The 24,682-nt window shown below is 40.6% G+C and overlaps 1 protein-coding gene across 1 annotated transcript; it reads right to left on the bottom strand.

Moving 5' to 3' along the window:
• Positions 1-1,941: 1,941 nt before the first annotated feature.
• Positions 1,942-24,497, bottom strand: LOC124628796 (NACHT, LRR and PYD domains-containing protein 12). The gene is made up of 8 exons (XM_053685132.1): positions 24,284-24,497; positions 22,231-23,995; positions 21,029-21,202; positions 15,903-16,076; positions 8,056-8,229; positions 3,918-4,091; positions 3,478-3,654; positions 1,942-3,357 (listed from the first exon to the last, which is right to left on the bottom strand). The coding sequence occupies exons 1-8, from the start codon at positions 24,318-24,320 to the stop codon at positions 3,345-3,347; spliced, it is 2,688 nt and encodes an 895-aa protein (XP_053541107.1). The 5' UTR covers positions 24,321-24,497; the 3' UTR covers positions 1,942-3,344.
• Positions 24,498-24,682: the final 185 nt, after the last annotated feature.

The raw sequence follows: 24,682 nt of genomic DNA, 5'->3' as shown, positions 1-24,682 counted from the left end.
CAGCCCTCCTACATGTGTGGTGGCTGTTACCCTCACTGCTGTCCTGATGAATTCACAACCCCAGTCGATTCATACCAGCCATATCAAGCACTGCCCATCTGTGACGAGAGACAATACTGCTATGAAGTAGTCCTTAGGAGGCCTCTTCTCATCTCACCTTAACACATACACATAGCATTATATTGTATTAGAAACACACACATGAACTCTATCTTCTACTCTGCCAAAGCTTTACTCCTTTGCTACAACTGTTTAGCATCCACACTCATCTTCAATTGACCTTTGCACCTGAAACACATCAGAACACAGGCTATTGTTAACAAATACAAGTGCGATATTAACTGCAACATTGCTTGCCTCCTGGGAACAATGCTCTGATTATATATACATCGCTTAACTCATTGAATTAACACTTTGCTATGCCCTTTATATTGACCCGACCCTTTGTAAATGCGTGGCCTTTACTATACGGTTGTTTACGTGTATACATTAATGAAAGTCCAAACTAAATTAAACTGGAATATAAACAGCAGTAGCATTTCTGGTAATAGAGCTCTGTACAGAGCTGCCCGTGCCAACCTGAAAGGTGGTATTAAGGAAGCTAAGGCGGCCTATAAGAGGAGCATAGAGTCCCACCTGTCCAGCAAAAATAAACGGGAGGTGTGGCAGGGCATACAGAACATCACGAACTACAGAGGCCGTGAGGCGACAACAGGAGACCTGAGTGCGATTCTGGCAGAAGAGCTAAATTGCTTCTTTGCTCGCTTCAACATCACAACAACAGCACTCATCTGCTCCAGCCCCACCTCCACCCTCATCTGGCCCCCGTACCAGTCCAGCCCTGCCTCCATCCCCTTCTGGTTCCTGCACCACTCTACTTACTGTGAGGGAACACGATGTTAGACGGATGTTTCTGGCAGTGAACCCCAGGAAGGCTGCTGGCCCAGACGGTGTACCTGGTAACGTGCTCAGATCATGTGCCCACCAGCTTGCCCACATCTTTACCAGAATTTTCAATCTCTCCCTGGTCCAAGCAGTCATCCCGTCCTGCCTAAAATCAGCCACAATCATTCCAGTGCCAAAGAAGTCGCCCACCACTAGCCTGAATGATTATCGTCCTGTAGCCCTCACTCCAGTTATCATGAAGTTCTTTGAGAGATTGGTTCTTCAGCACATCAAGGACTACCTCCCCCCAGATTTCGATCCTTTTCAATTTGCTTATCGTGCAAACAGATGCACAGAGGATGCTATCGCCGTAGCTGTCCACTACGTGTTGAGACATCTAGAGCAGCAACAGAGCTACATACGGATGCTTTTGTGGATTACAGTTCGGCTTTTAATACAATAATTCCGGACATTCTCGTTACCAAATTGGTCACCCTTGGCCTCCCCCGCCTCACGTGTGCCTGGATAAAGGACTTTCTCACCAACCAGTCCCAGACAGTGAGACTCGGGCCCCACCTCTCCTCCACTCGCACGTTGAGCACAGGTTCTCCACAGGGCTGTGTGTTGAGCCCCCTCCTGTACTGTCTCTACACATATGACTGTAGACCAGTCTACAACAATAATCTTATCGTCAAGTTTGCTGACGACACCACAGTGGTCGGACTTATCTCAAAAGGAGAGGAGGCAGCCTACAGAGAGGAAGTCCTAAACTTGGCAGCCTGGTGGTCAAAGAACAATCTGACTCTAAACACCAAGAAAACCAAGGAACTTATTGTAGACTTCAGAAAACACAACACGGAGCTGGCCCCCCTCTTCATTAATGGTGAGTGTGTGGAGAAGGTCCACACCGAGCGGTTTCTTGGCGTCCTTATCTCTGCAAACATCTCCTGGACAGACAACATCACAGCGGTTATCAAGAAGGCTCAAACGCGGCTACACTTCCTGAGGGTTCTCAGGAAGTACAATCTGGACTCCAATCTGCTGCTGATCTTCTACCGCTCGTCCGTCGAGAGCTTGCTGACATACTTTATCACGGTGTGGTACGGTAGCTGCACCGCAGCAGACAGGGAGAGGCTTCAGAGGGTAGTAAGAGCAGCACAGAAGATCATTGGCTGCCCTCTCCCCTCCCTGATGGATATTTACACTTCCCGTTGCCTCAGCAGAGGAAAAACTATCATTAAGGACAGTTCTCTCCCTGGCTTTGATCTGTTCAATCTGTTGCCCTCAGGGAGACGTTACAGGTGCATCAAAACAAGGACTAGTACATTTAAGAATAGTTTCTTCCCGAAAGCTATTACCATGATAAACAAACACATGTACTGAGTCCACAGCATATGTATATATTGTCTCAAAACTGTGCATTTCATAGTACCTCCCCCATCCACCCCAATATCTATCTATCTATCTTGCATATCTATCTTGCATATATTGTATATCTTGTTTATTTATTGTTTATTTATCTTGTTTATTTATCTGTGTATTATCTGTTTATTCTTCTTGTGTATTGAATGTATATGTTTGCATGAACAAAAAGGAGTGGCTCTTAATTTCATTGTACATATGTATAGTGACAATAAAAAGGCATTCATTCAAATGTTAGTAGTGGTAGTTAGTTAGTGGTAGTGTTAAGTCGACTGGTGCATCAAAAAGGAGCTGTGGAAGCAATTGTTACAGGGTACTAATTTCAGTTGCAAATCCACTGGCCATCCCAATAGCACCATTGTGCCCATTACCTCTATTCAAGGTCCCAGCTGAAAGAATTGACATGAACACCATCAGGCCATTAGAGAGATGCACATGAGGGTATTGATTTGTGTTATTTCTGTTATTTCATGTAACACTATGTACAGGACCAGTGCCTCCATGCATGCTGAACATACACTGTTGCATAGGCACTTTTCTGAATCATCTCCTGGGTTGACCAAGACACTGTGACACAGCAAAGGTTGGCATGTTGCAAAGGAAATTTTCCACTGTATTTTCACATCTACTCTTTGGCACAAGCTTCATGAATGTGAAACAGTGTAAAGTGCTTTGGAACCACTAAGGTTAAAAAAGCGCTATATAAGTGCAGACCATTTACCATTACCATGTCTGCTCCTGCCTCGTGCTTTGGGATTAATCGGCTGTACATTTCCAGACGTGTACTTAAGCCTCGTCAGTCTCCATCCCCGGGGCAGATCATTGCTGCTGCTTTGTACAGCAGATATTTCGTTACGTGTATTGATTTCTCCTGTGTATGACCTTCTGCCTGTTTTTGAATTTGTATCTGCTCTGTCCCTTTAAGATTCAGCTCCCAAACTGCTGGAAATGTGGGACGGGTTCTAACTCTTCACCAAAACTGCTTTATCCTGGAGAAGAGGTTTGAGGTGAGACTCCTGTCGGTCCTGGTATGTTTCTTAATTCTTAATGCTGAAAGACAGAAGAGCATCAGTGTAAACACACATCAGCATAAACACCAACACACACACATTATTCAGTATGATACAGTAGAGTAGAGTAGAGTAAAGAGACAGTAAGTCAGTAACTCACTATACTCTCTCCAGTTTACAGTGTGGATCCTTCAGTAGATCAAAGAGCAGCTTCACTCCTGATTCTCCTGGATTATTACGCTTCAGATCCAGTTCTCTCAGGTGTGATGAGGAGTTTGACCTCAGAGCTGAAGCCAGAGCAGCAAAACCTTCATCTGTAATCCTGCAGTAATTCATCCTGCAAAAAAAAACCCTCTCACATTTAACACACTCAGTTTTAGCTCTGAAAACATCAACTACACAAAATCTTTATATACAGAACGTTTACTCTCCATCTCACACACACAACAATGACAATATATCACATCACTACAATTACAATCACCACAGATGGAAACTGGATGTAGCTGTGTTTATTAAAACTCTGCTCTGTGTGTGTGTGTGTGTGTGTGTGTGTGTGTGTGTGTGTGTGTGTGTGTGTGTGTGTGTGTGTATGTGTACCTCAGTATCTCCAGTGTACAGTGTGGATTCTCCAGTCCAACAGAGAGCAGCTTCACTCCTGAATTCTGCAGGTTATTGTGTCTCAGGTCCAGTTCTCTCAGTCTGGAGGAGTTTGAGCAGAGAACTGAGGACAGAACTCTACAGCTTTCCTCTGTCAGATTACACGCCCACAGACTGGAAGAGAAATGATGAAGTGTTAGATTTATTTATCTGATTGTGAAATGAGGTGTTTCCATTAGGTGGGAAATAAAGTGTTTACCTGAATACAAGGTTCTAATGTCAGGATAAAAATATAAAATGAACAGCCTGTGTATAAACAATAAACTAGTATTGGCATGTTATTAAAGTAAATGTGTGTGTAATGTACACTGATCTACACCCTGTAGAAATAAATGTACTTTGTTCTGATGTGAGAAGTGATGTAGATATTTCAGCATTAACACAAAGCTGAGTTTCACAGAGACGCTAAAACTGTTGGAGTTCATTGTTCTTTGGAGCTTAATCTAACTTCCACACACATACAAATCACATAACACACATACACACACACACACACACACACACACACACACACACACACACACACACACACACAGAAAAACAAAGCTCAACAGCAGAATCAATGCTAATCCACACCATATAAAATACACACTTTAATGTTTTACTCATATAAAACAATGGGCCTCATTTATCACACTGGATACGAATTAATTTCTTCATAAACAGTGTGTAGGAGCATTTACACAAGAACTCTTTAATGTGCAAATTAAAATGTAATGTTATGGAACATTTACAGGATGTTGAGAGAAAAGGTTGATGAGGTGTTGGATTGGAGTTAAATGGGCGTGGCCACTCAGCACAAGAGCTAGCTCTTTATGTATGTGCATAGCTGCTTTATCTGCTCTTTATTCTGACCCTCAACCCAGTGTTTCTCCACCAACACCTCACTGTCCTCACTGTCCTTATGTAAATGTGCTTTTTTGTTTTTTTTATTTGTATTAAATTTGCAAAGATTTCAAACAAACGTCTTTCATGTTGTCATAATGTGGTATTGTTTGTAGAATTTTGAGGAAAATAATTAATTTAATGCATTTTGGAATAAGGCTGTAACATAACAAAATGTGGGAAAAGTGACGTGCTGTCAATACTTTCCGGATGCACTGTGTGTATATGTGTGTATATGTATGTATGTATGTATGTATGTATGTATATATATATATATATATATATATATATATATATATATATATATATATATATATATATATATATATATATGGGTGAGATGGGGCTGCAGGGGTGGTGGAACTACCTCCCTGAAATGAGTTTTTCAAGGTGGGATGCCAGCATAAAATTAAGAAAAGAAATTAATCGATGTCTCCAGGCCACACCTGAAACGCGCGCACAGACAGCCGCCTCATCATGAGAGTACTGAACTGAGTTCTCTTTAGAGGCTTATTATGCTTGGACGGTGAAATAAATACACACACATCATGTCAAAACACAGGCCTGGCCGAGTATTCATGCAAACACAGTCGGTTATGATTTAAGTGAATGTAAACAGTTGGGGAAAAATCAGAGGTGTGTCAATACAGTATATTAGGTCTGTGCATTAGGTCTTAAAGTGACAGCAGTCTAATAAACCTGCTGCTGTCTGTGTCATTAATGTTCATCAAACAACAAAACACAGAGAAAATCACTCACTCACTCATTTGACTGATAACTTCAGTAAATCTAATAAGAATCACTGTATATGTCATACAGTGAAGTTAATTTCATTTTACATTTAATTGCTTTATTCAGTTTCTGTAGTATTTCTTACTTGAATACTACTGATAGACCTACCTAAGAAAACACATCGTTATCGTGAAACGTATCATGTAGTCATATCGCCCGCCCCAAAATATTAACATTTGGTAATTCCAGTCTTGAATTTCACATAAAATGTGAAATGTACTTCTTAATGTAGTAAATCTCATAAACCCTGCTGATGTTTTTTATTATTTTAGAAATTAAAAAGAAAAAAGTTACAAGAACAGAGCTGTGTTCAGAAATGAGTTTGTTGTGATTCCTAGACAGATTACAAGCAATAATAAAGCATGAAGCTTGTTGTTATAACATGCTGCTAAATGTAACTCTACTCTGTACTCTCTCACACAGACTATATAACTGTGGGGGAGAGGCATCAAATCATTGAAATGTAACTCGAACTGGAAGACACAATATTGTGTGATATAATAACAAAACAGCTTCATTTGTATTTTCATACACTTGTAATCTAATAAAAGTTCTATAAATACCTCTATATCCATTTTTTTTATTGAAACCATTTTTGATAGGAAACTAGTTGAGGTGCTGATGACATGAAATAAAAATATTAAATTGCATTGGCAAGATGTAATAGAGGTATTTTTTGTTACAGTTATGTAGCAATTGGTTTGTGAAGGTTAAAATACTAATTTAACAGCTCAGTGTTGAGTTTACAACTGCAATTTCAAATCTTTTTTCAATGTAATTACTTTCTGGACTCGGCCAGAATCGACTCGGACTTGGCCATTAAAGACTCCGACTTAAGTCTAACTCTGCCGCTTTTGGACTCTGACTTGACTGGTTAAGGACTTGGTCTCGATTCGGATTCGACAAAGATGGACTTGGAGCCAACACTACTAAATATATTTAAAAAGCAGCTTCAACACATTTATTTACCTTGGCTTTCAATTAGGCCTCTTCATTTTAGCCTTAAAACTGTTTTTTTTTTTTTTTTTTTTAATTTCATAATGATCTAATTTAAAAAATATTTTCTGTTTGATTATTTAATTATTTCTTAAGGAATTTTTAGGTTTTAATATTGTATTTTTATCTTTAATGTTCTGTTGCAATAATTTTGTTTTAAGGGGGACCTATTATGCAAAATTCACTCTTAAATGGTGTTTGAACATAAATGTGTGTTGGCAGAAAGTGTCCACAACCACCCTACAATGGTAAAAATCCACCCAGTCCTTTTTTATATTCCCAATAAATCATAAACAGAGTCTCAAAATGAGCCGCTTTTGTTTTCGTCCTAACATGATGTCACGTTGGAACAAGCCCCGCCCAGGGACTCTGCCCTATTAGCATAGCTCCTCCCCTGAGTGAGCTGCACACAATCGGTCATGTTCTCCGCGCTGGAGCAGCTGCAGTGATGAGAAGAATGTCTCAGCTTCGTAAGCTTTGTAAGTGTTCTGTTGTTGGCTGTAAGAATGAACACGAGAGTCTTCATGTACTCCCGGCATCAGAGACACTGAAGACGCAGTGAAGTTTTATTTTTGACGGAAATGTGCCCCAAAAATACCTAATCATTTCACACCAGACTGCTTTGTGAACGAGGGTCAATACAAAGCAGGATTTGATAAAAACTTGATTCTCAAGCATGGATCAGTACCCACTGTTCGTGATCCAGTTTCATATCCAGAAGACGGAAATATCGCACTTTATATTTTGGAATGTTTGCAAATCGTTTTTCCGAATGAGCTTGTTAGCAGATTCCATGGCTAATGCGGCTAAAGTGTTAGAGTTATGTCGTCATTTTTATTTTTAACCCGAAAACACACCTTTATTATGCACAATACAGTAAGGTGATTGTCTTTTTGAAAACTGTGTAGGTTTCTGTGAATCATTTTACACCAGGCTGCTTTGTGAATAAGGTTGTTAGCAGATTCCACAGCTAACGTAGAATCAGAAGCAGGAGCTGGTCTTTTCTAGAAATGGGGCGGGGCGCAGCAGGTCATTTGCATTTAAAGAGACACACACCAAAACAGCCTGTTTTTGCTTCCACCCAAAAAGGGGCATTTACAGCAGGGTATAAGATCTGTGGGGTATTTTGGGCAGGAACTTCAGACACATTCTGGGGACACCTGAGACTTATATTACATCTTGTAAAAAGGCTTAAAATAGATCTCCTTTAATATTATATTTATCATTTTATTTTATTTTCCATTGTGAAGCACTTTGAGCTGCATTTTACGGATGAAATGTGCTTCATAATAATAATAATAATAATAATAATTATTATTATTGTTATTATTATTATTATTACTGTTGTTGAAGGTGTGTGTGTGTGTGTGTGTGTGTGTGTGTGTGTGTGTGTGTGTGTGTGTACCTCAGTGTCTCCAGTGTACAGTGTGGATTCTCCAGTCCAGCAGAGAGCAGCTTTACTCCTGAATCCTGCAATTTATTGTAACTCAGGTCCAATTTTCTCAGTCTGGAGGAGTTTGAGCTGAGAACTGAGGACAGAACTCTACAGCTTTCCTCTGTCAGATTACATTCCCACAGCCTGGAAGAGAAATGATGAAGTGTGAGATTTATTTATCTGATTGTGAAATGAGGTGTTTCCATCAGGTGGGAAATAAAGTGTTTACCTGAATACAAGGTTCTAATGTCAGGATAAAAAACAGCCTGTGTATAAACAAAAACTAGTATTGGCAGGTTATTAAAGTAAATGTGTGTGTAATGTACACTGATCTACACCGTGTAGAAATAAATGTACTTTGTTCTGATGTGAGAAGTGATGTAGATATTTCAGCATTAACACAAAGCTGAGTTTCACAGAGACGCTAAAACTGTTGGAGTTCATTGTTCTTTGGACCTTAATCTAACTTTCACACATATACTGTACAAATCACATAACACACACACACACAGAAAAACAAAGTGCAACAGCAGAAACAATGCTAATCCACACCATATAAAATAAACACTTTAATGTTTACTCATAAAACACTGGGCCTCATTTATCACACTGGATACGAAATAATTTCTTCATAAACAGTGTGTAGGAGCATTTACACAAGAACTCTTTAATGTGCAAATTAAAATGTAATGTTATGGAACATTTACAGGATGTTGAGAGAAAAGGTTGATGAGGTGTTGGATCGGAGTTAAATGGGCGTGGCCACTCAGCACAAGAGCTAGCTCTTTATGCATGTGCATAGCTGCTTTATCTGCTCTTTATTCTGACCCTCAACCCAGTGTTTCTCCACCAACACCTCACGGTCCTCTACTTCCACATTCATCAGGCACTTATGGAGGAGTTCTGGACTGAGCTGGAGCTTGGGGAAATAGCATCAACACTGGACGAGTGCACTCATTCTTCTTCCTGTATTCATTTCTCTGTAAGAAAACTACTTCATCTGAGAGGACGAGTCTACTGGTGTTTGCCTAAATTTCCACAACAGTAATCCAAGAAAGCAAGTGGCAGATGTGGTAAGAGTGACACAGCGCGCATTCTGATTGGTCTTTCTTTGTGCTAACTAATCTATCACTTTTCTCGTTAGGCGGGCTTTACAGTCGACCTCTCTCTCTCTCCGTGAGGTGGGGAGGTGGGAGGTAGCCGCTGAAGTCACCTCCTTGAAATGAGTTTTGGCATGGTCACGTTGACATCTGGGGAACCAACTGTTGTCAAAGCCAAGAAACCTGGAACTGTGGAGAGCCTGCAGTCAAAAAGGGAAAGCAACAGAGCCCGTGCTAAAACGAGAATAAATATAGGTGTGGCTTTTGAGAGGTGGTGAAAACTGAGATCTGAAGGAATTGAAGACAGAGATGCTTTTTTCCTGTTAAACAGGTCAGACATTTCAGTAGCTCAATAGGTAGCTAGCTAACTTGATTCAGCTGTTTGTTTGTTTTGCTATGGTCAGTGTGGTATACTGCACTTATTTCCTGCTAGCTATGAGAGAGAGCAACTCTCCTCTACTTCAAGAAAACCGTATCCACCTCCACCTCCACTGTCGAGTATTGGAGCTAATATACAACACACGAGTACCTCAGTGTTGCCAAGTCTCACGAGACAAATAAGCAACTGCAGATTCAAAAACAAGCCCAATATTATTATATCCTGTTACAGGCTCAATGTAAACAGACTCAATAAATGAGCCTACAACATATTAAACTGAAACCACTCGCAGTTTAAAACTAGGACTGCAACTAACGATTATTTTCACAATTGATTTGTTGGCCGATGATTATTTAACTTACTGTTTATTTAATTTTTTTCCCAATTAATCATATGGGGGGCAACCTGTCAGTGCCATTTTTTCATTTATTTAAAATAAAATCCACAACCTGAGTGCTACAAATATAAACTTAAGACTAAAACTTTACACAACTGTTTGTCCAAATATAATAGACTGAAAAGAACCCAATACACACAGACACACACCAGAATATATATTATTCATTTAAATTAAATTACATTTTTATTCATTATTAATGTTAAATATGAATAAAATAAAGTAGCATATATAGAAATGACTGTTGAATATATAGCCTATAATTGTTGTGGAGTGAGGGGTTCCTTGTGAATTGTTCGAAATATGCTAGGTGTCCAAAGCACACAAAAGGTTGAGAACCACTGGTCTAGTGTATGAATTTTAGAAAGGTAAAATCGTCTCAAATGGAACACGTTAGTTTTTACTAACCTGAAAGTTTGCCCCCATCCGATTAATCGAAAATGAATTCGCCAACTAAATGATTATGAAAATTATTGTTAGCGGCATATTATATATATATATATATATATATATATATATATATATATATATATACACACACACACACACATACACATATATACATATACACACACACACATACTGAATACACACACACACACACACACACACACACACACACACACACAGTATCTCACAATTGAGTACACCCCTCACATTTTTGTAAATATTTGATTATATCTTTTCATGTGACAACACTGAAGAAATGACACTTTGCTACAATGTAAAGTAGTGAGTGTACAGCTTGTGTAACAGTGTAAATTTGCTGTCCCCTCAAAATAACTCAACACACAGCCATTAATGTCTAAACCTCTGGCAACAAAAGTGAGTACACCCATAAGTGAAAATGTAAAATTAGGCCCAATTAGCCATTTTCCCTCCCCGGTGTCACGTGACTTGTTAGTGTTACAGGGTCTCAGGTGTGAATGGGGAGCAGATGGGTTAAATTTGGTGTCATCACTCTCACACTCCCTCATACTGGTCACTGGAAGTTCAACATGGCACCTCATGGCAAAGAACTCTCTGAGGATCTGAAAAAAAGAATTGTTGCTCTACATAAAGATGGCCTAGGCTATAAGAAGATTGCCAAGACCCTGACATTGAGCTGCAGCATGGTGGCCAAGACCATACAGCGGTTTAACAGGACAGGTTTCACTCAGAACAGGCCTCGCCATGGTCCACCAAAGAAGTTGAGTGCACGTGCTCAGCGTCATATCCAAAGGTTGTCTTTGGGAAATAGACGCATGAGTGCTGCCAGCATTTCCGCAGAGGATGAAGGGGTGGGGGGTCAGCCTGTCAGTGCTCAGACCATACGCCACACACTGTATCAAATTGGTCTGCATGGCTGTCGTCCCAGAAGGAAGCCTCTTCTAAAGATGTTGCACAAGAAAGCGCACAAACAGTTTGCTGAAGACAAGCAGACTAAGGACATGGATTACTGGAACCATGTCCTGTGGTCTGATGAGAGCAAGATGAACTTATTTGGCTCAGATGGTGTCAAGCGTGTGTGGCGGCAACCAGGTGAGGAGTACAAAGACAAGTGTGTCTTCCCTACAGTCAAGCATGGTGGTGGGAGTGTCATGGTCGGGGGCTGCATGAGTTCTGCCGGCACTGGGGAGTTACAGTTCATTGAGGGAGCCATGAATGCCAACATGTACTGTGACATACTGAAGCAGAGCATGATCCCCTCCCTTCGGAGCCTGGGCCGCAGGGCAGTATTCCAACATGATAACGACCCCAGACACCTCCAAGATGACCACTGCCTTGCTAAAGAAGCTGAGGGTGAAGGTGATGGACTAAACCCTATTGAGTATCTGTGGGGCATCCTCAAACGGAAGGTGGAGGAGCACAAGGTCTCTAACATCCACCAGCTCCGTGGTGTCGTCATGGAGGAGTGGAAGAGGACTCCAGTGGCAACCTGTGAAGTTCTGGTGAACTCCATGTCCAAGAGGGTTAAGGCAGTGCTGGAAAATAATGGTGGCCACACAAAATATTGACACTTTGGGCCCAATTTGGACGTGTTCACATAGGGGTGTACTCATTTTTGTTGCCAGTGGTTTATACATTAATGGCTGTGTGTTGAGTTATTTTGAGGGGACAGCAAATTTACACTGTTACACAAGCTGTACACTCACTACTTTACACTGTACTAAAGTGTCATTTCTTCAGTGTTGTCACATGAAAAGGTATAATCAAATATTTACAAAAATGTGAGGGGTGTACTCACTTTTGTGAGATACTGTATATAAATAGGCTTATTATGGTGAAATAAATGCACACACATCATGTCAAAACGCAGGCCTGGCCGAGTATTCATGCAAACACAGTCGGTTATTATTTAAGTGAATGTAAACAGTCGGGGGGAAAATCTGAGGTGTGTCAATACAGTATATTAGGTCTGTGCATTAGGTCTTAAAGTGACAGCAGTCTAATAAACCTGCTGCTGTCTGTGTCATTAATGTTCATCAAGCGACAAAACACAAAGAGAAAATCACTCACTCACTCGACTGAATAACTTCAGTAAATCTAAGAATCACTGTATATGTCATTCAGTGAAGTTAATTTCATTTTACATTTAATTGTTTTATTCAATTTCCACAGTATTTCTAACTTGAATACTACTGATAGACCTACCTAAAAAAACATATCGTTATCGTGAAACATATCGTGTAGTCATATCGCCCGCCCCTAAATATTAACATTTGGTAATTCCAGTCTTGAATTTCACGTAAAATGTGAAATGTACTTCTTAATGTAGTAAATCTCATAAACCCTGGTGATGTTTTTTTTTTATTTTAGAAATTAAAATGAAAAAAGTTACAAGAACAGAGCTGTGTTCAGAAATGAGTTTGTTGTGATACATAGACAGATTACAAGCAATAATAAAGCATGAAGCTTGTTGTTATAACATGCTGCTAAATGTAACTCTACTCTGTACTCTCTCACTCAGACTATATAACTGTGGGGGAGAGGCATCAAATCATTGAAATGTAACTCGAACTGGAAGACACAATATTGTGTGATACAATAACAAAACAGCTTCATTTGTATTTTCATACACTTGTAATCTAATAAAAGTTCTACAAATACCTCTATATCCTTTTTTTAAGCATTTTTTGATAGGAAACTAGTTGAGGTGCTGATGACATGAAATAAAAATATCAAATTTCAATGGCAAGATGTAATAGTGGTATTTTTTGTTACAGTTATGTAGCAATTGGTTTGTGAAGGTTAAAATACTAATTTAACAGCTCAGTGTTGAGTTTACAACTGCAATTTCAAATCTTTTTTCAATGTAATTACTTTCTGGACTCGGCCAGAATCGACTCGGACTTGGCCATTAAAGACTCTGTCTTAAGTGCAACCCGGCCCCTTTTGGACTCTGACTTGGACTCAGACTTGATTGGTTAAGGACTTGGTCTCGATTCGGATTCGACAAAGGTGGACTCAGACCCAACACTACTAAATATATTTAAAAAGCAGCTTCGCTTCAACACATTTATTTACCTTGGCTTTCAATCAGGCCTCTTCATTTTAGGCTTAAAACTGATTTTTTTTTTTTTTTTTTTTTTTTTTTTAAGCCTCATAATCTAATTTAAATTTTATTTTCTGTTTGATTGCTTATTTATTTAAGGAATTTTTAGGTTTTAATATTGTATTTATATCTTTAATGTTGTGTTGCAAAATTTTTGTTTTAAAGGGGACCTATTAAGCAAAATTCACTTTTAAATGGTGTTTGAACATAAATGTGTGTTGGCAGAATGTGTACACAACCACCCTACGATGATAAAAATCCACCTACTCCTTTTTTATATTCCCAATAAATCATAAACAGAGTCTCAAAATGAGCTTTTTTTGTTTTCACCCTAACGTGACGTCACGTGTAGGTTTTGTGTGAATCATTACACCAGGCTGTTTTGTGAATAAGGTTGTTAGCAGATTCCACAGCTAATGTAGTATTGGAAGCAGGAGCTGGTCTCTTCCGGAAAGGGGGTGGGGCGCAGCAGCTCATTTGCATTTAAAGAGACACATACCAAAACAGCCTGTTTTTGCTTCTACCCAAAGAGGGGCATTTACAGCAGGGTATAAGATCTGTGGGGTATTTTGGGCTGAAACTTCACAGACACATTCTGGGGACACCTGAGACTTATATTACATCTTGTAAAAAGGCTTAAAATACAGTGCATCTGGAAAGTATTAGTATTAACAGCGCTTCACTTTTCCCACATTTTGTTATGTTACTACCTTATTCCAAAATGGATTAAATTAATTATTTCCCTCAAAATTCTAAAAACAATACTCCATAATGACAACGTGGAAGAAGTTTCTTTGAAATCTTTGCAAATTTATTAAAAATAAAAAACAAAAAAAAGCACATTTACATAAGTATTCACAGCCTTTGCTCAATACTTTGTTGAAGCACCTTTGGCACCAATTACAGCCTCAAGTCTTTTTGAGTATGATGCTACAAGCTTGGCACACCTATTTTTGGGCAGTTTCTCCCATTCTCCTTTGCCGGACCTCTCAAGCTCCATCAGGTTGGATGGGGAGCGTTGGTGCACAGCCATTTTCAGATCTCTCCAGAGATGTTCAATCGGGTTCAAGTCTGAGCTCTGGCTGGGCCACTCAAGGTCATTCACAGAGTTGTCCTGTAGCCACTCCTTTGTTATCTTGGCCTTTGTTATCCAACCTTCGCCCCAGTCTGAGGTCCAGAGTGCTCTGGAGCAGGTTTTCATCAAGGATGTCTCTGTACATTGCTGCATTCGTCTTTCCTCGATCCTGACTAGTCTCCCAGTTCCGGAAAAACATCCCCACAGCATGATGCTGCCACCATCATGCTTCACTGCAGGGATGGTAGTGGCCAGGTGATGAGTGGTGCCTGGTTTCCTCCAGACATAACGCTTGCCATTCAGGCCAAAGAGTTCAATCTCGGTTCAGTCTTTGGTCTGAGAGTCCTTCAGGTGCCTTTTGGCAAACTCCAGGCGGGCTGTCATGTGCCTTTTACTGAGGAGTGTCTTCCATCTGGCCACTCTACCATTCAGGCCTGATTGATGGAGTTCTGCAGAGATGGTTGTTCTTCTGGAAGGTTCTCCTCTCTCCATAGAGACACGCTGGAGCTCTGTCAGAGTGACCATCGGGTTTTTGGTCACCTCCCTGACTAAGACCCTTCTCCCCCGATCGCTCAGTTTGCCCAGTGGCCAGCTCTAGGAAGAATCCTGATGGTTCCAGATTTCTTCCATTTATGGATGATGGAGGCCACTGTGCTCGGACCTTCAATGCTGCAGAAATGTTCCTGTACCCTTCCCTAGATCTGTGCCTCGATACAATCCTATCTCGGAGGTCTACAGACAGTTCCTTGGACTTCATGGCTTGGTTTGTGCTCTGACATGCATTGTTAACTGTGGGGCCTTATATAGACAGGTGTGTGCCTTTCCAAATCATGTCCAATCAACTGAATTTACCACAGGTGGACTCCAATCGAGTTGTAGAATCATCTCAAGGATGATCAGTGGAAACAGGATGCACCTGAGCTCAATTTTGAGTTCATGGCAAAGGCTGTAAATACTTATGTAAATGTGCTTTTTTTGTTTTTTTATTTTTAATACATTTGAAAAGATTTCAAACAAACTTCTTTCATGTTGTCATTATGGGGTATTGTTTGTAGAATTTTGAGGAAAATAATGAATTTAATCCATTTTGGAATAAGGCTGTAGCATAACAAAATGTGGGAAAAGTGAAGCGCTGTGAATACTTTCCGGATGCACTGTATGTCTCCTTTACTATTATATTTGTGATTTTATTTTATTTTCCATTGTGAAGCACTTGAGCTGCATTTTATGTATGAAATGTGCTATATAAATAAAGTTATTATTATTATTATTATTATTATTATTATTATTATTATTATTATTATTACTGTTGTTGGTGTGTGTGTGTGTACCTCAGTGTCTCCAGTGTACAGTGTGGATTCTCCAGTCCAGCAGAGAGCAGCTTCACTCCTGAATCCTGCAGGTTATTCTTACTCAGGTTCAGTTCTCTCAGTCTGGAGGAGTTTGAGCTGAGAACTGAAGACAGAACTCTACAGCTTTCCTCTGTCAGATTACACTCCCGCAGCCTGGAAGAGAAATGATGAAGTGTTAGATTTATTTATCTGATTGTGAAATGAGGTGTTTCCATCAGGTGGGAAATAAAGTGTTTACCTGAATACAAGGTTCTAATGTCAGGATAAAAATATAAAATGAACAGCCTGTGTATAAACAATAAACTAGTATTGGCATGTTATTAAAGTAAATTTGTGTGTAATGTACACTGATCTACATGCTGTAGAAATAAATGTACTTTGTTCTGATGTGAGAAGTGATTTAGATATTTCAGCATTAACACAAAGCTGAGTTTCACAGAGACGCTAAAACTTTTGGAGTTCATTGTTCTTTGGCGCTTAATCTAACTTTCACACACATACAAATCACCTAACACTAACACACACACACACACACACACACACACACACACACACACACACACATACACACACACACAGAAAAACAAAGCGCAGCAGCAGAAACAATGCTAATCCACACCATATAAAATACACACTTGAATGTTTTACTCATATAAAACACTGGGCCTCATTTATCACACTGGATACGAATTAATTTCTTCATAAACAGTGTGTAGGAGCATTTACACAAGAACTCTTTAATGTGCAAATTAAAATGTAATGTTATGGAACATTTACAGGATGTTGAGAGAAAAGGTTGATGAGGTGTTGGATCAGAGTTAAATGGGCGTGGCCACTCAGCACAAGAGCTAGCTCTTTATGTATGTGCATAGCTGCTTTATCTGCTCTTTATTCTGACCCTCAACCCAGTGTTTCTCCACCAACACCTCACTGTCCTCTACTTTCACATTCATCAGGCACTTATGGAGGAGTTCTGGACTGAGCTGGAGCTTGGGGAAATAGCATCAACACTGGATGAGCGCACTCATTCTTCTTCCTGTATTCATCTCTCTGTAAGAAAACTACTTCATCTGAGAGGACGAGTCTACTGGTGTTTGTCTAAATTTCCACGACAGTAAACCGAGAAAGCAAGTGGCAGATGTGGTAAGAGTGACACAGCGCGCATTCTGATTGGTCTCTCTTTGTGCTAACTAATCTATCACTTTTCTCGTTAGGCGGGCTTTACAGTCGACCTCTCTCTCTCCGTGAGGTGGGGAGGTGGGAGGTAGCCGGTGAAGTCACCTCCTTGAAATGAGTTTTGGCATGGTTACGTTGACATCTGGGGAACCAACTGTTGTCAAAGCCAAGAAACCTGGAACTGTAGAGAGCCTGCAGTCAAAAAGGGAAAGCGACAGAGCCCGTGCTAAAACGAGAATAAACATGGCTTTTGAGAGGTGGTGAAAACTCAGAGATCTGAAGGGATTGAAGACTGACAGAGATGCTTTTTTCCTGTTAAAAAGGTCAGACATTTCAGTAGCTCAATAGGTAGCTAGCTAACTTGATTCAGCTGTTTGTTTGTTTTGCTATGGTCAGTGTGGTAAACTGCACTTATTTTCTGCTAGCTATGAGGGAGAGCAACTCTCCTCTATTTCAAGAAAACCGTATCCACCTCCACTGTTGAGTATTGGAGCTAATATACAACATACGAATACCTCAGTGTTGCCAAGTCTCACGAGACAAATAAGCAACTGCAGCTTCAAAAACAAGCCCAATATTATTATATCCTGTTACAGGCTCAATGTAAACAGAGCCTGGAGCTATTTCATTTCTCATTTTATTTATATTTAATGAAGTTATTATAATATCTTTTTCTATATTAAATGATTTATTTATAACTAAGTACATTTTCTGTCTTTACATTTTAGTAGTTTTATTTTTGTTTGTTTATCAGTTTTAGATGGGTTCCCCAGTACAGTGTCCATGTCTGCTGATAATATTGTGTTTTGGGGGGGATTAAATCAAAACATGAAAACTGGAGTTGACTTTTCTAGTGATATCTGGCAACCGTGAGTTTAAATGAAGTGAATTATAATTAGTGAAGGAGAGCGACAGCATACTGTATGTTTACAGACTGAACACTTGCTACTCTTGATTATGATTGGTGAGGAATTTTTTAATGAAGCTTGAATTAAACCCACCTTATAGCGTGTTAATGTCATGATTTCCTCTCGCGCAAAGTGCTGGAGCTCGAAGCGAAGACTAAAATGCTAACTCCGTTTTGGGGTTTTGACACTACAAAATGACGTCATCCCCGCGCCACTCTATGGTGAATGGCTGTAAGTGTAGGAAGCGCTTGCTTTGATCTGCGACAGAGTTTTCTATTAGCGGAGGACAAACTTTAAACGTGAATATCGCAGTCGATCATGTTCATTTAATCGTGGGCAGTCAAAATCGTAATCACGATCGCTATTCGATTAATTGTGCAGCCCTAATATATTATGCTTGTTTTTTTGTTATAACCTGCAGTAATTGAGGGAGGGTGAATTATATTGGAGTTGGGGTGCTCGAGTCGAATTATGAACGAATTCGGACTCCTCACACACTCAAGTAAATTTGTACTCAAACTCGACACGGACTCGAATATTTTGGATTCTGAAGTTTTTCTGAGTACAGTCGAGTCCACGTCACGTGTAACATGAAAAGAAAGATAAAATATAAATAACATCATAAACAGACATCACACCTCTCCCGGAAGTTCCGGGAGTCTCCCGTATACTGATAGCGGCTCCCTGACGGCCGAAAATCATATACAATATCCCGGAAATCGATTTTTTTTAGAGCGCTCGAGAGACCAGTAGGCATAGAGAGGGGAAAGGGGGGCGGGGCACAGCAGCTCATTTGCATTTAAATAGACACACACCAAAACAGCCTGTTTTTGCTTCCACCCAAAAAGGGGCATTTACAGCAGGGTACAGCAGGGTACAGCAGGGTAAAACAACAAAGCACCTGGTCTTGACCAAATCTCGGCAGAAATGCTGAAAGCGGGTGGTGATGAAGTTTTACGGGTGCTCACTACGCTGCTCAATGACTGCTGGCACATGGAACGTGTCCCAAATGACTGGAGACAGGGTGTCATCGTCAAATTACCTAAGAAAGGTAATCTCGCAGACTGTAACAATTGGAGAGGCATCACCCTTCTGTCTGTTCCAGGCAAGGTATTTTGTCTCGTCCTCCTCAAACGGATACTGCGAGCAGTCGATCAGGCTCTACAGGAAGAACAGGCCGGGTTTAGAAGCGGTCGGTCGTGCACTGAACAAATCTTTGCTCTTCGAAACATCATTGAACAAAGCTCCGAATATCAGAAACCGCTCTTGGTCAACTTTATAGACTTTAAGAAGGCGTTTGACAGCGTCCACCGGAAATCGCTTTGGAACATCGCACAGCTATATGGCATTCCACAGCGGTTTATCGCCATTTTCCAGAACTTATATCAGGATTCTAGCTGTTGCATCCGGACGGACACAGGTCATACTGCCTTTTTCACCATCGAGACTGGAGTCAGACAGGGCTGCATTCTTTCACCATTCTTTTTCCTCATGATGATGGACTTCGTCATGCGACGAGCACTAACACAGCCAGCGTCTGGAATTCCGTGGACAGGCCAGGGACGCCTGACCGACCTGCAATTCGCCGACGATATTGTGCTATTGGCACAGAATGGGAAAGTCTTACAGGAGATGACCACTAGCCTGGAGCACGAAGCAGCCAAAGTTGGGTTACGGATCAGCACTGACAAGACCAACGTCATGGCCGTCGGCCGGATGACGCCGGTGCGGATCACGGTGAGCAACCAGCTGATCGAAGAAGTCAAACAGTTCACCTACCTTGGCAGCATTGTGGCTGCGGATGGTGGGACTAACGTGGATGTCAATCGCAGAATGGGCAGAGCATTTGCAGTCTTCCAACAGCTACAACCGATTTGGGCTAGGCGAACTATCCACACCAACAGCAAACTTCGCCTGTTTAATAGCATCATCATATCAACCGCCATCTATGCATCTGAAACTTGGAAGAGCTCGAGGGCAGTCATCCACAAGCTGAATGTGTTTCAACAACGATGCCTGAGAAGAATACTCGGTGTATCATACCGTGATCGTATTTCAAATGAAGAAATTCTAAGAAGAACAAACTCCCGCAGCCTGGCAGAAATGGTCGTAGAGCGAAGAATGCGCTTTGCAGGACACATTCTACGGATGTCTGACCAACGCCACGCAAAGATCGCGCTGCGCTGGATGCCGCCACGGGGGAAGAGAAGAGTAGGGCGGCCGCGGAATACTTGGCGACGAACATTCATGGAAGATCTATGAGCGCTCGATGTCAAATGGGAAGATGTGGAAATCGACGCTTCCGACCGAGCCCGCTGGCGAATGCTTGTTGCCCGATGCGCCCCGCTGCGCGGACGGAACTAACTAACTAACAGCAGGGTATAAGATCTGTGGGGTAATTTGGGCTGAAACTTCACAGACACATTCTGGGGACACCTGAGACTTATATTACATCTTGTAAAAAGGCTTAAAATAGGTCTCCTTTAATATTTCATTTTATTTTCCACTGTGTGTTACGCCACGGCCAGCAGAGGTCACTGCGGCACGACCTCTGACTGGTCACGTGACTCTTTTGTTTTCGTTTGCTTCCTGCTTGGACATTAATATAAGTCTGATTTGCCCCAGGTGTTAATGTTTTTGTTTAATTATGTTTGTTATTTAAGCCCCCCGTGTGACTGCGGACATCGCGCAGTATTGTATTTGGTTTACGTTCGTCAAGTCAAGGAAGTGTAATGGTATGTGCTAAATGTGTAGCATGCTAGCGGTCGTAGCTAGATGTCCCGAGTTTGTATAGTCAGTAGAGACCGTGCTTCCTGTATTTGTTGTCTGCGAAATAATAAAGACTTTGACCTGCACCTGCATCCGCCTCCAGTCTCGTTCCGTAACACTGTGGAGCACTTTGAGCTGCATTTTATGTATGAAATGTGCTATATAAATAAAATTATTATTATTATTATTATTATTATTATTATTATTATTATTATTATTATTATTACTGTTGGTTGGTGTGTGTGTGTGTACCTCAGTGTCTCCAGTGTACAGAGTGGATTCTCCAGTCCAGCAGACAGCAGCTTCACTCCTGAATTCTGCAGTTTATTGTGACTCAGGTCCAGTTCTCTCAGTCTGGAGGAGTTTGAGCTGAGAACTGAGGACAGAATTCTACAGCTTTCCTCTGACAGTGTACACCCCCATAGCCTGGAAGAGAAATTATGAATTATAAGAACTCTGAACACACAAACACATTATTATAATAAACAAATGCTTTATTATATTAAAGCATTTTTCAAACAAAAAACCCTTCTGTTTTCATTCCTTTAAGGATCGCTGTAACTTATTATATTTTTTTAAAAACAAATAATACTAATTTATTATTAATAAATTTATTATCAGTTACAATGGTCCTTAAAGGACTGAAAACAGAAGGTTTTTTTTGTTTGAACAAATGCTTTATTATAATTGAAACTTGAAACCATTTTTTAATGAAAGTACGTGTTAAAAGGTCTCCAACTAAAAAATAAATAAAATAAATAAGAAATCTCCCGTTTGAACAAAAAGAAGCAGGACGTCCTGTGGCTTTGTCTGGAAATATTTCGTTGGTGAAACAGAACAGAAACAGACAATAAAATGTAAGACAGGTAATATTAACTTATTCTTTCTGTCAGCATAGCATAAATAAAAATAACATCAGATGTGTGAGCTTTAAAATGTCTAAAATAAATTAATATGTACTGTAGCTGCACAACCAGACTGCTCCTGTACCTTTAACTATCTCTCTCTCTCTCACACACACAATGTCAGATGTTGTATTCATATTGTTCCCATGGTGACAGTGTTATGTTTTTCTTGTTCTCAATTGTGAAGTTCTGTTCAATGTCTCTTTCAAGTAAAAGGAGAAAAGAAAAAGTGCCTTTCACTGGTGTTTAGTTCACAAAGTGATCAAAAAGCAGTCATGAATACATGCAGTTATTTTGTAGAGATATTTTCATCAGTTTTAGAGAAAAGGTAATAAATGGTGATATAAGGTTTTGTCCATATGGCCCAGATCTCAGTGCAGACGTAACGTGTAAGTGTAAAAAGTGAAACAATCTTCTGTAACAGTACCAGAGGTTTGTTTAAAGATGATTAGAGTAACTATTAACAAGCATTAATCCAAACAGTGCAGTTCAGTGTTACATTAAAATAACAAACCATGCAGTAATACATTTATAAATAAAAATACTCACTCAGCTTTTCTGGAGGCTTTGACCACTGACAGCAGCTTCAGAAGACATTCCTCTGATGGGTCATATTTCCTCAAATTAAACTCATCCAGCTCCTGATCTGAGTTCAGTAACACAAACACCAGAGCTGACCACTGAGCAGGAGAGAGTCTGGTTCCACTGAGACGATTGTAACCTCCTCTGTTCAGGTAAGTCTGTACTTCCTGCACTAGAGAATGATCATTCAGTTCATTCAGACAGTGGAACAGATTGATGGATTTCTCTGGAGATGGATTGTTCCTGATCTTCTCCTTGATGTACTCGACTGTTTCCTGTTTGCTGTGAGAGCTGCTTCCTGTCTGTGGCATTAAGCCTCGTAAGAGAGCCTGATTGGACTCCAGGGAGAGACCCAGAAGGAAGCGGAGGAACAGGTCCAGGTGTCCATTCTCACTCTGTAAGGCCTTGTCCACTGCACTCCTGAGGAAATCAGACATGTTTGACTTTCTGAAAAGATCAGACAGATCAGTGGTTTGTTGTTCTGTTACACTTCTGCTGATGAAGCACAGAAATGTGTATAAAGCAGCCAGAAACTCCTGAACACTCAGATGTACAAAGCTGAACACCTTCCCCAGGTGAAGCCCAAACTCCTCTCTGAAGATTTGGGTACACACTCCTGAGTACACTGCCACTTCTCCAACATCAATGCCACACTCTCTCAGGTCTTCCTCATAGAAGATCAGGTTTCCTTTCTCCAGCTGTTGGAAAGCCAGTTTCCCCAGTGCCAGGATACTCTCTCTGGTCTGCTGAGGATCAGGGTCACATTTCTGATGGTACTTTTGGTCCTTGTGTTTGATCTGAAAGATCAGGAAGTGTGAGAACATTTGAGTCAGAGTCTTGGGGACCTCTCCACTCTCTGCTTCACCCAACATTCTCTCTAGAACAGTGGCTGAGATCCAGCAGAAGACTGGGATGTGGCACATGATGTAGAGGCTTCTTGAAGACTTCATGCGTGTGATGATTTTTTTGGCCAGGCTCTGATCACTGATCCTCTTCATGAAGTACTCCTCTTTCTGAGGATCACTGAAGCCTCGTACCTCTGTTACCTGGTCTACACACTCAGGAGGGATCTGATTGGCTGCTCCTGGTCGAGAGGTTATCCAGAGGAGAGCAGAGGGAAGCAGATTCCCCTTGATGAGGTTTGTCAGCAGCACATCCACCGAGGCTGACTCTGTCACATCACACAATCTCTCATTCTTCTGGAAATTTAGAGGAAGTCGACACTCATCCAGACCATCAAAGATCAACACCACTGTGTAGGAGTCTAGTAATTCTAGTTTTCTCATTTCTGGGAAAAAGTGAAGAAGAAGCTCCATCAGACTGAGATTTCTCTGCTTCATCAGATTCAGCTCTCGAAAGGGAAGTGGAAACATGAAGGTGACGTCCTGATTTGCTTTTCCTTCAGTCCAGTCCAGAATGAACTTCTGCACAGAGACTGTTTTTCCAATTCCAGCAACTCCTTTAGTCAGCACTCTTCTGATGGACTTGTCTTTAAAGAGCTCGTTACATTTGATGGGTGTCTCCTGTGTTGCTGGTCTCCTGGACGCTGTCTCAATCTGTCTCACCTCATGTTCATTATTGACGTCTCCACTCCAACCCTCTGTGATGTAGAGCTCTGTATAGATCTCATTCAGAAGTGCTGAGCTTCCATGCTGTGAGATTCCTTCATTAATTCTTTTAAACTTCTCTCTCAGGTTGAATTTCAGCTCTGTCTGATACACAGAGGCGAGTTCTAATAAACAAAGTAATAACATGTTTTAAGGAAAAATCACTGAGCACAATATAAAATGCAAAATTCTTTTAAATGCTGCTGTTCATTCCTGATTCATGGACTAAATATTATTGAAGGAACAGGACCACTTTACAGAGTAATCACAAACTGGACCACGAACAGAACAGAAAAGCACCAGATATACATGATACTAAACTCAAACTTCAAACTAAAGGGGTTCATATCTAAAACTATTTCCTCTCTCTAAAGTGAACCTGATGGAATAAAGCCATGACTCAGAACTCTTACTGTTGTGCAGTGTGTTAGCGAGATCTGTGTGGTTCATGTTCTTCAGGACACGCAGTGTGATCTTTAGCGCTCCCTCTCTGACACTCTGCAGATCCTCCTCATCCTCCACCTCCCTCTCAGTGCATGCTGGGTAATCTGGACTCAGGAGCTTCCTAAACCTCTTCAGCTCATTCTTTATCAGAGTGATGACTTTGTGTTCCAGCTCCTGGTTAGAAACACACAGGAACACATCTAAATATTATAATGTTAAACACTGAGAGAAGCTTTTATTTTATGAAAAGAAGAAAGGTCTCTTTCTATTACCACAGTTAAAACTGAAATTCTGCCTGATTACCCATAATGCTGCTGCACATTGATTAACCTGTGAACTGTCATTATCTTAAATAAAAAAAACCTGCA

This window comes from Ictalurus punctatus, chromosome 13 (assembly GCF_001660625.3).
Source record: "Ictalurus punctatus breed USDA103 chromosome 13, Coco_2.0, whole genome shotgun sequence".
NCBI classification, from domain to species: Eukaryota; Metazoa; Chordata; class Actinopteri; order Siluriformes; family Ictaluridae; genus Ictalurus; species Ictalurus punctatus.
Note: the sequence above shows the minus strand (reverse complement) of the source record. Positions and strands in the feature narration are given on the sequence as shown.

What these genes read in the sequence shown, in the direction of transcription:
- LOC124628796 (XM_053685132.1), bottom strand. Translation starts at nt 24,320, where the DNA reads ATGAACCACACAGATCTCGCTAACACACTGCACAACA. An exon ending in CGCTAACACACTGCACAACA is followed by an intron (nt 23,996 to 24,283) that starts GTAAGAGTTCTG and finishes TTTGTTTATTAG; the next exon opens with AACTCGCCTCTGTGTATCAG. An exon ending in TGTACACTGGAGATACTGAG is followed by an intron (nt 3,655 to 3,917) that starts GTACACATACAC and finishes TTTTTTTTGCAG; the next exon opens with GATGAATTACTGCAGGATTA.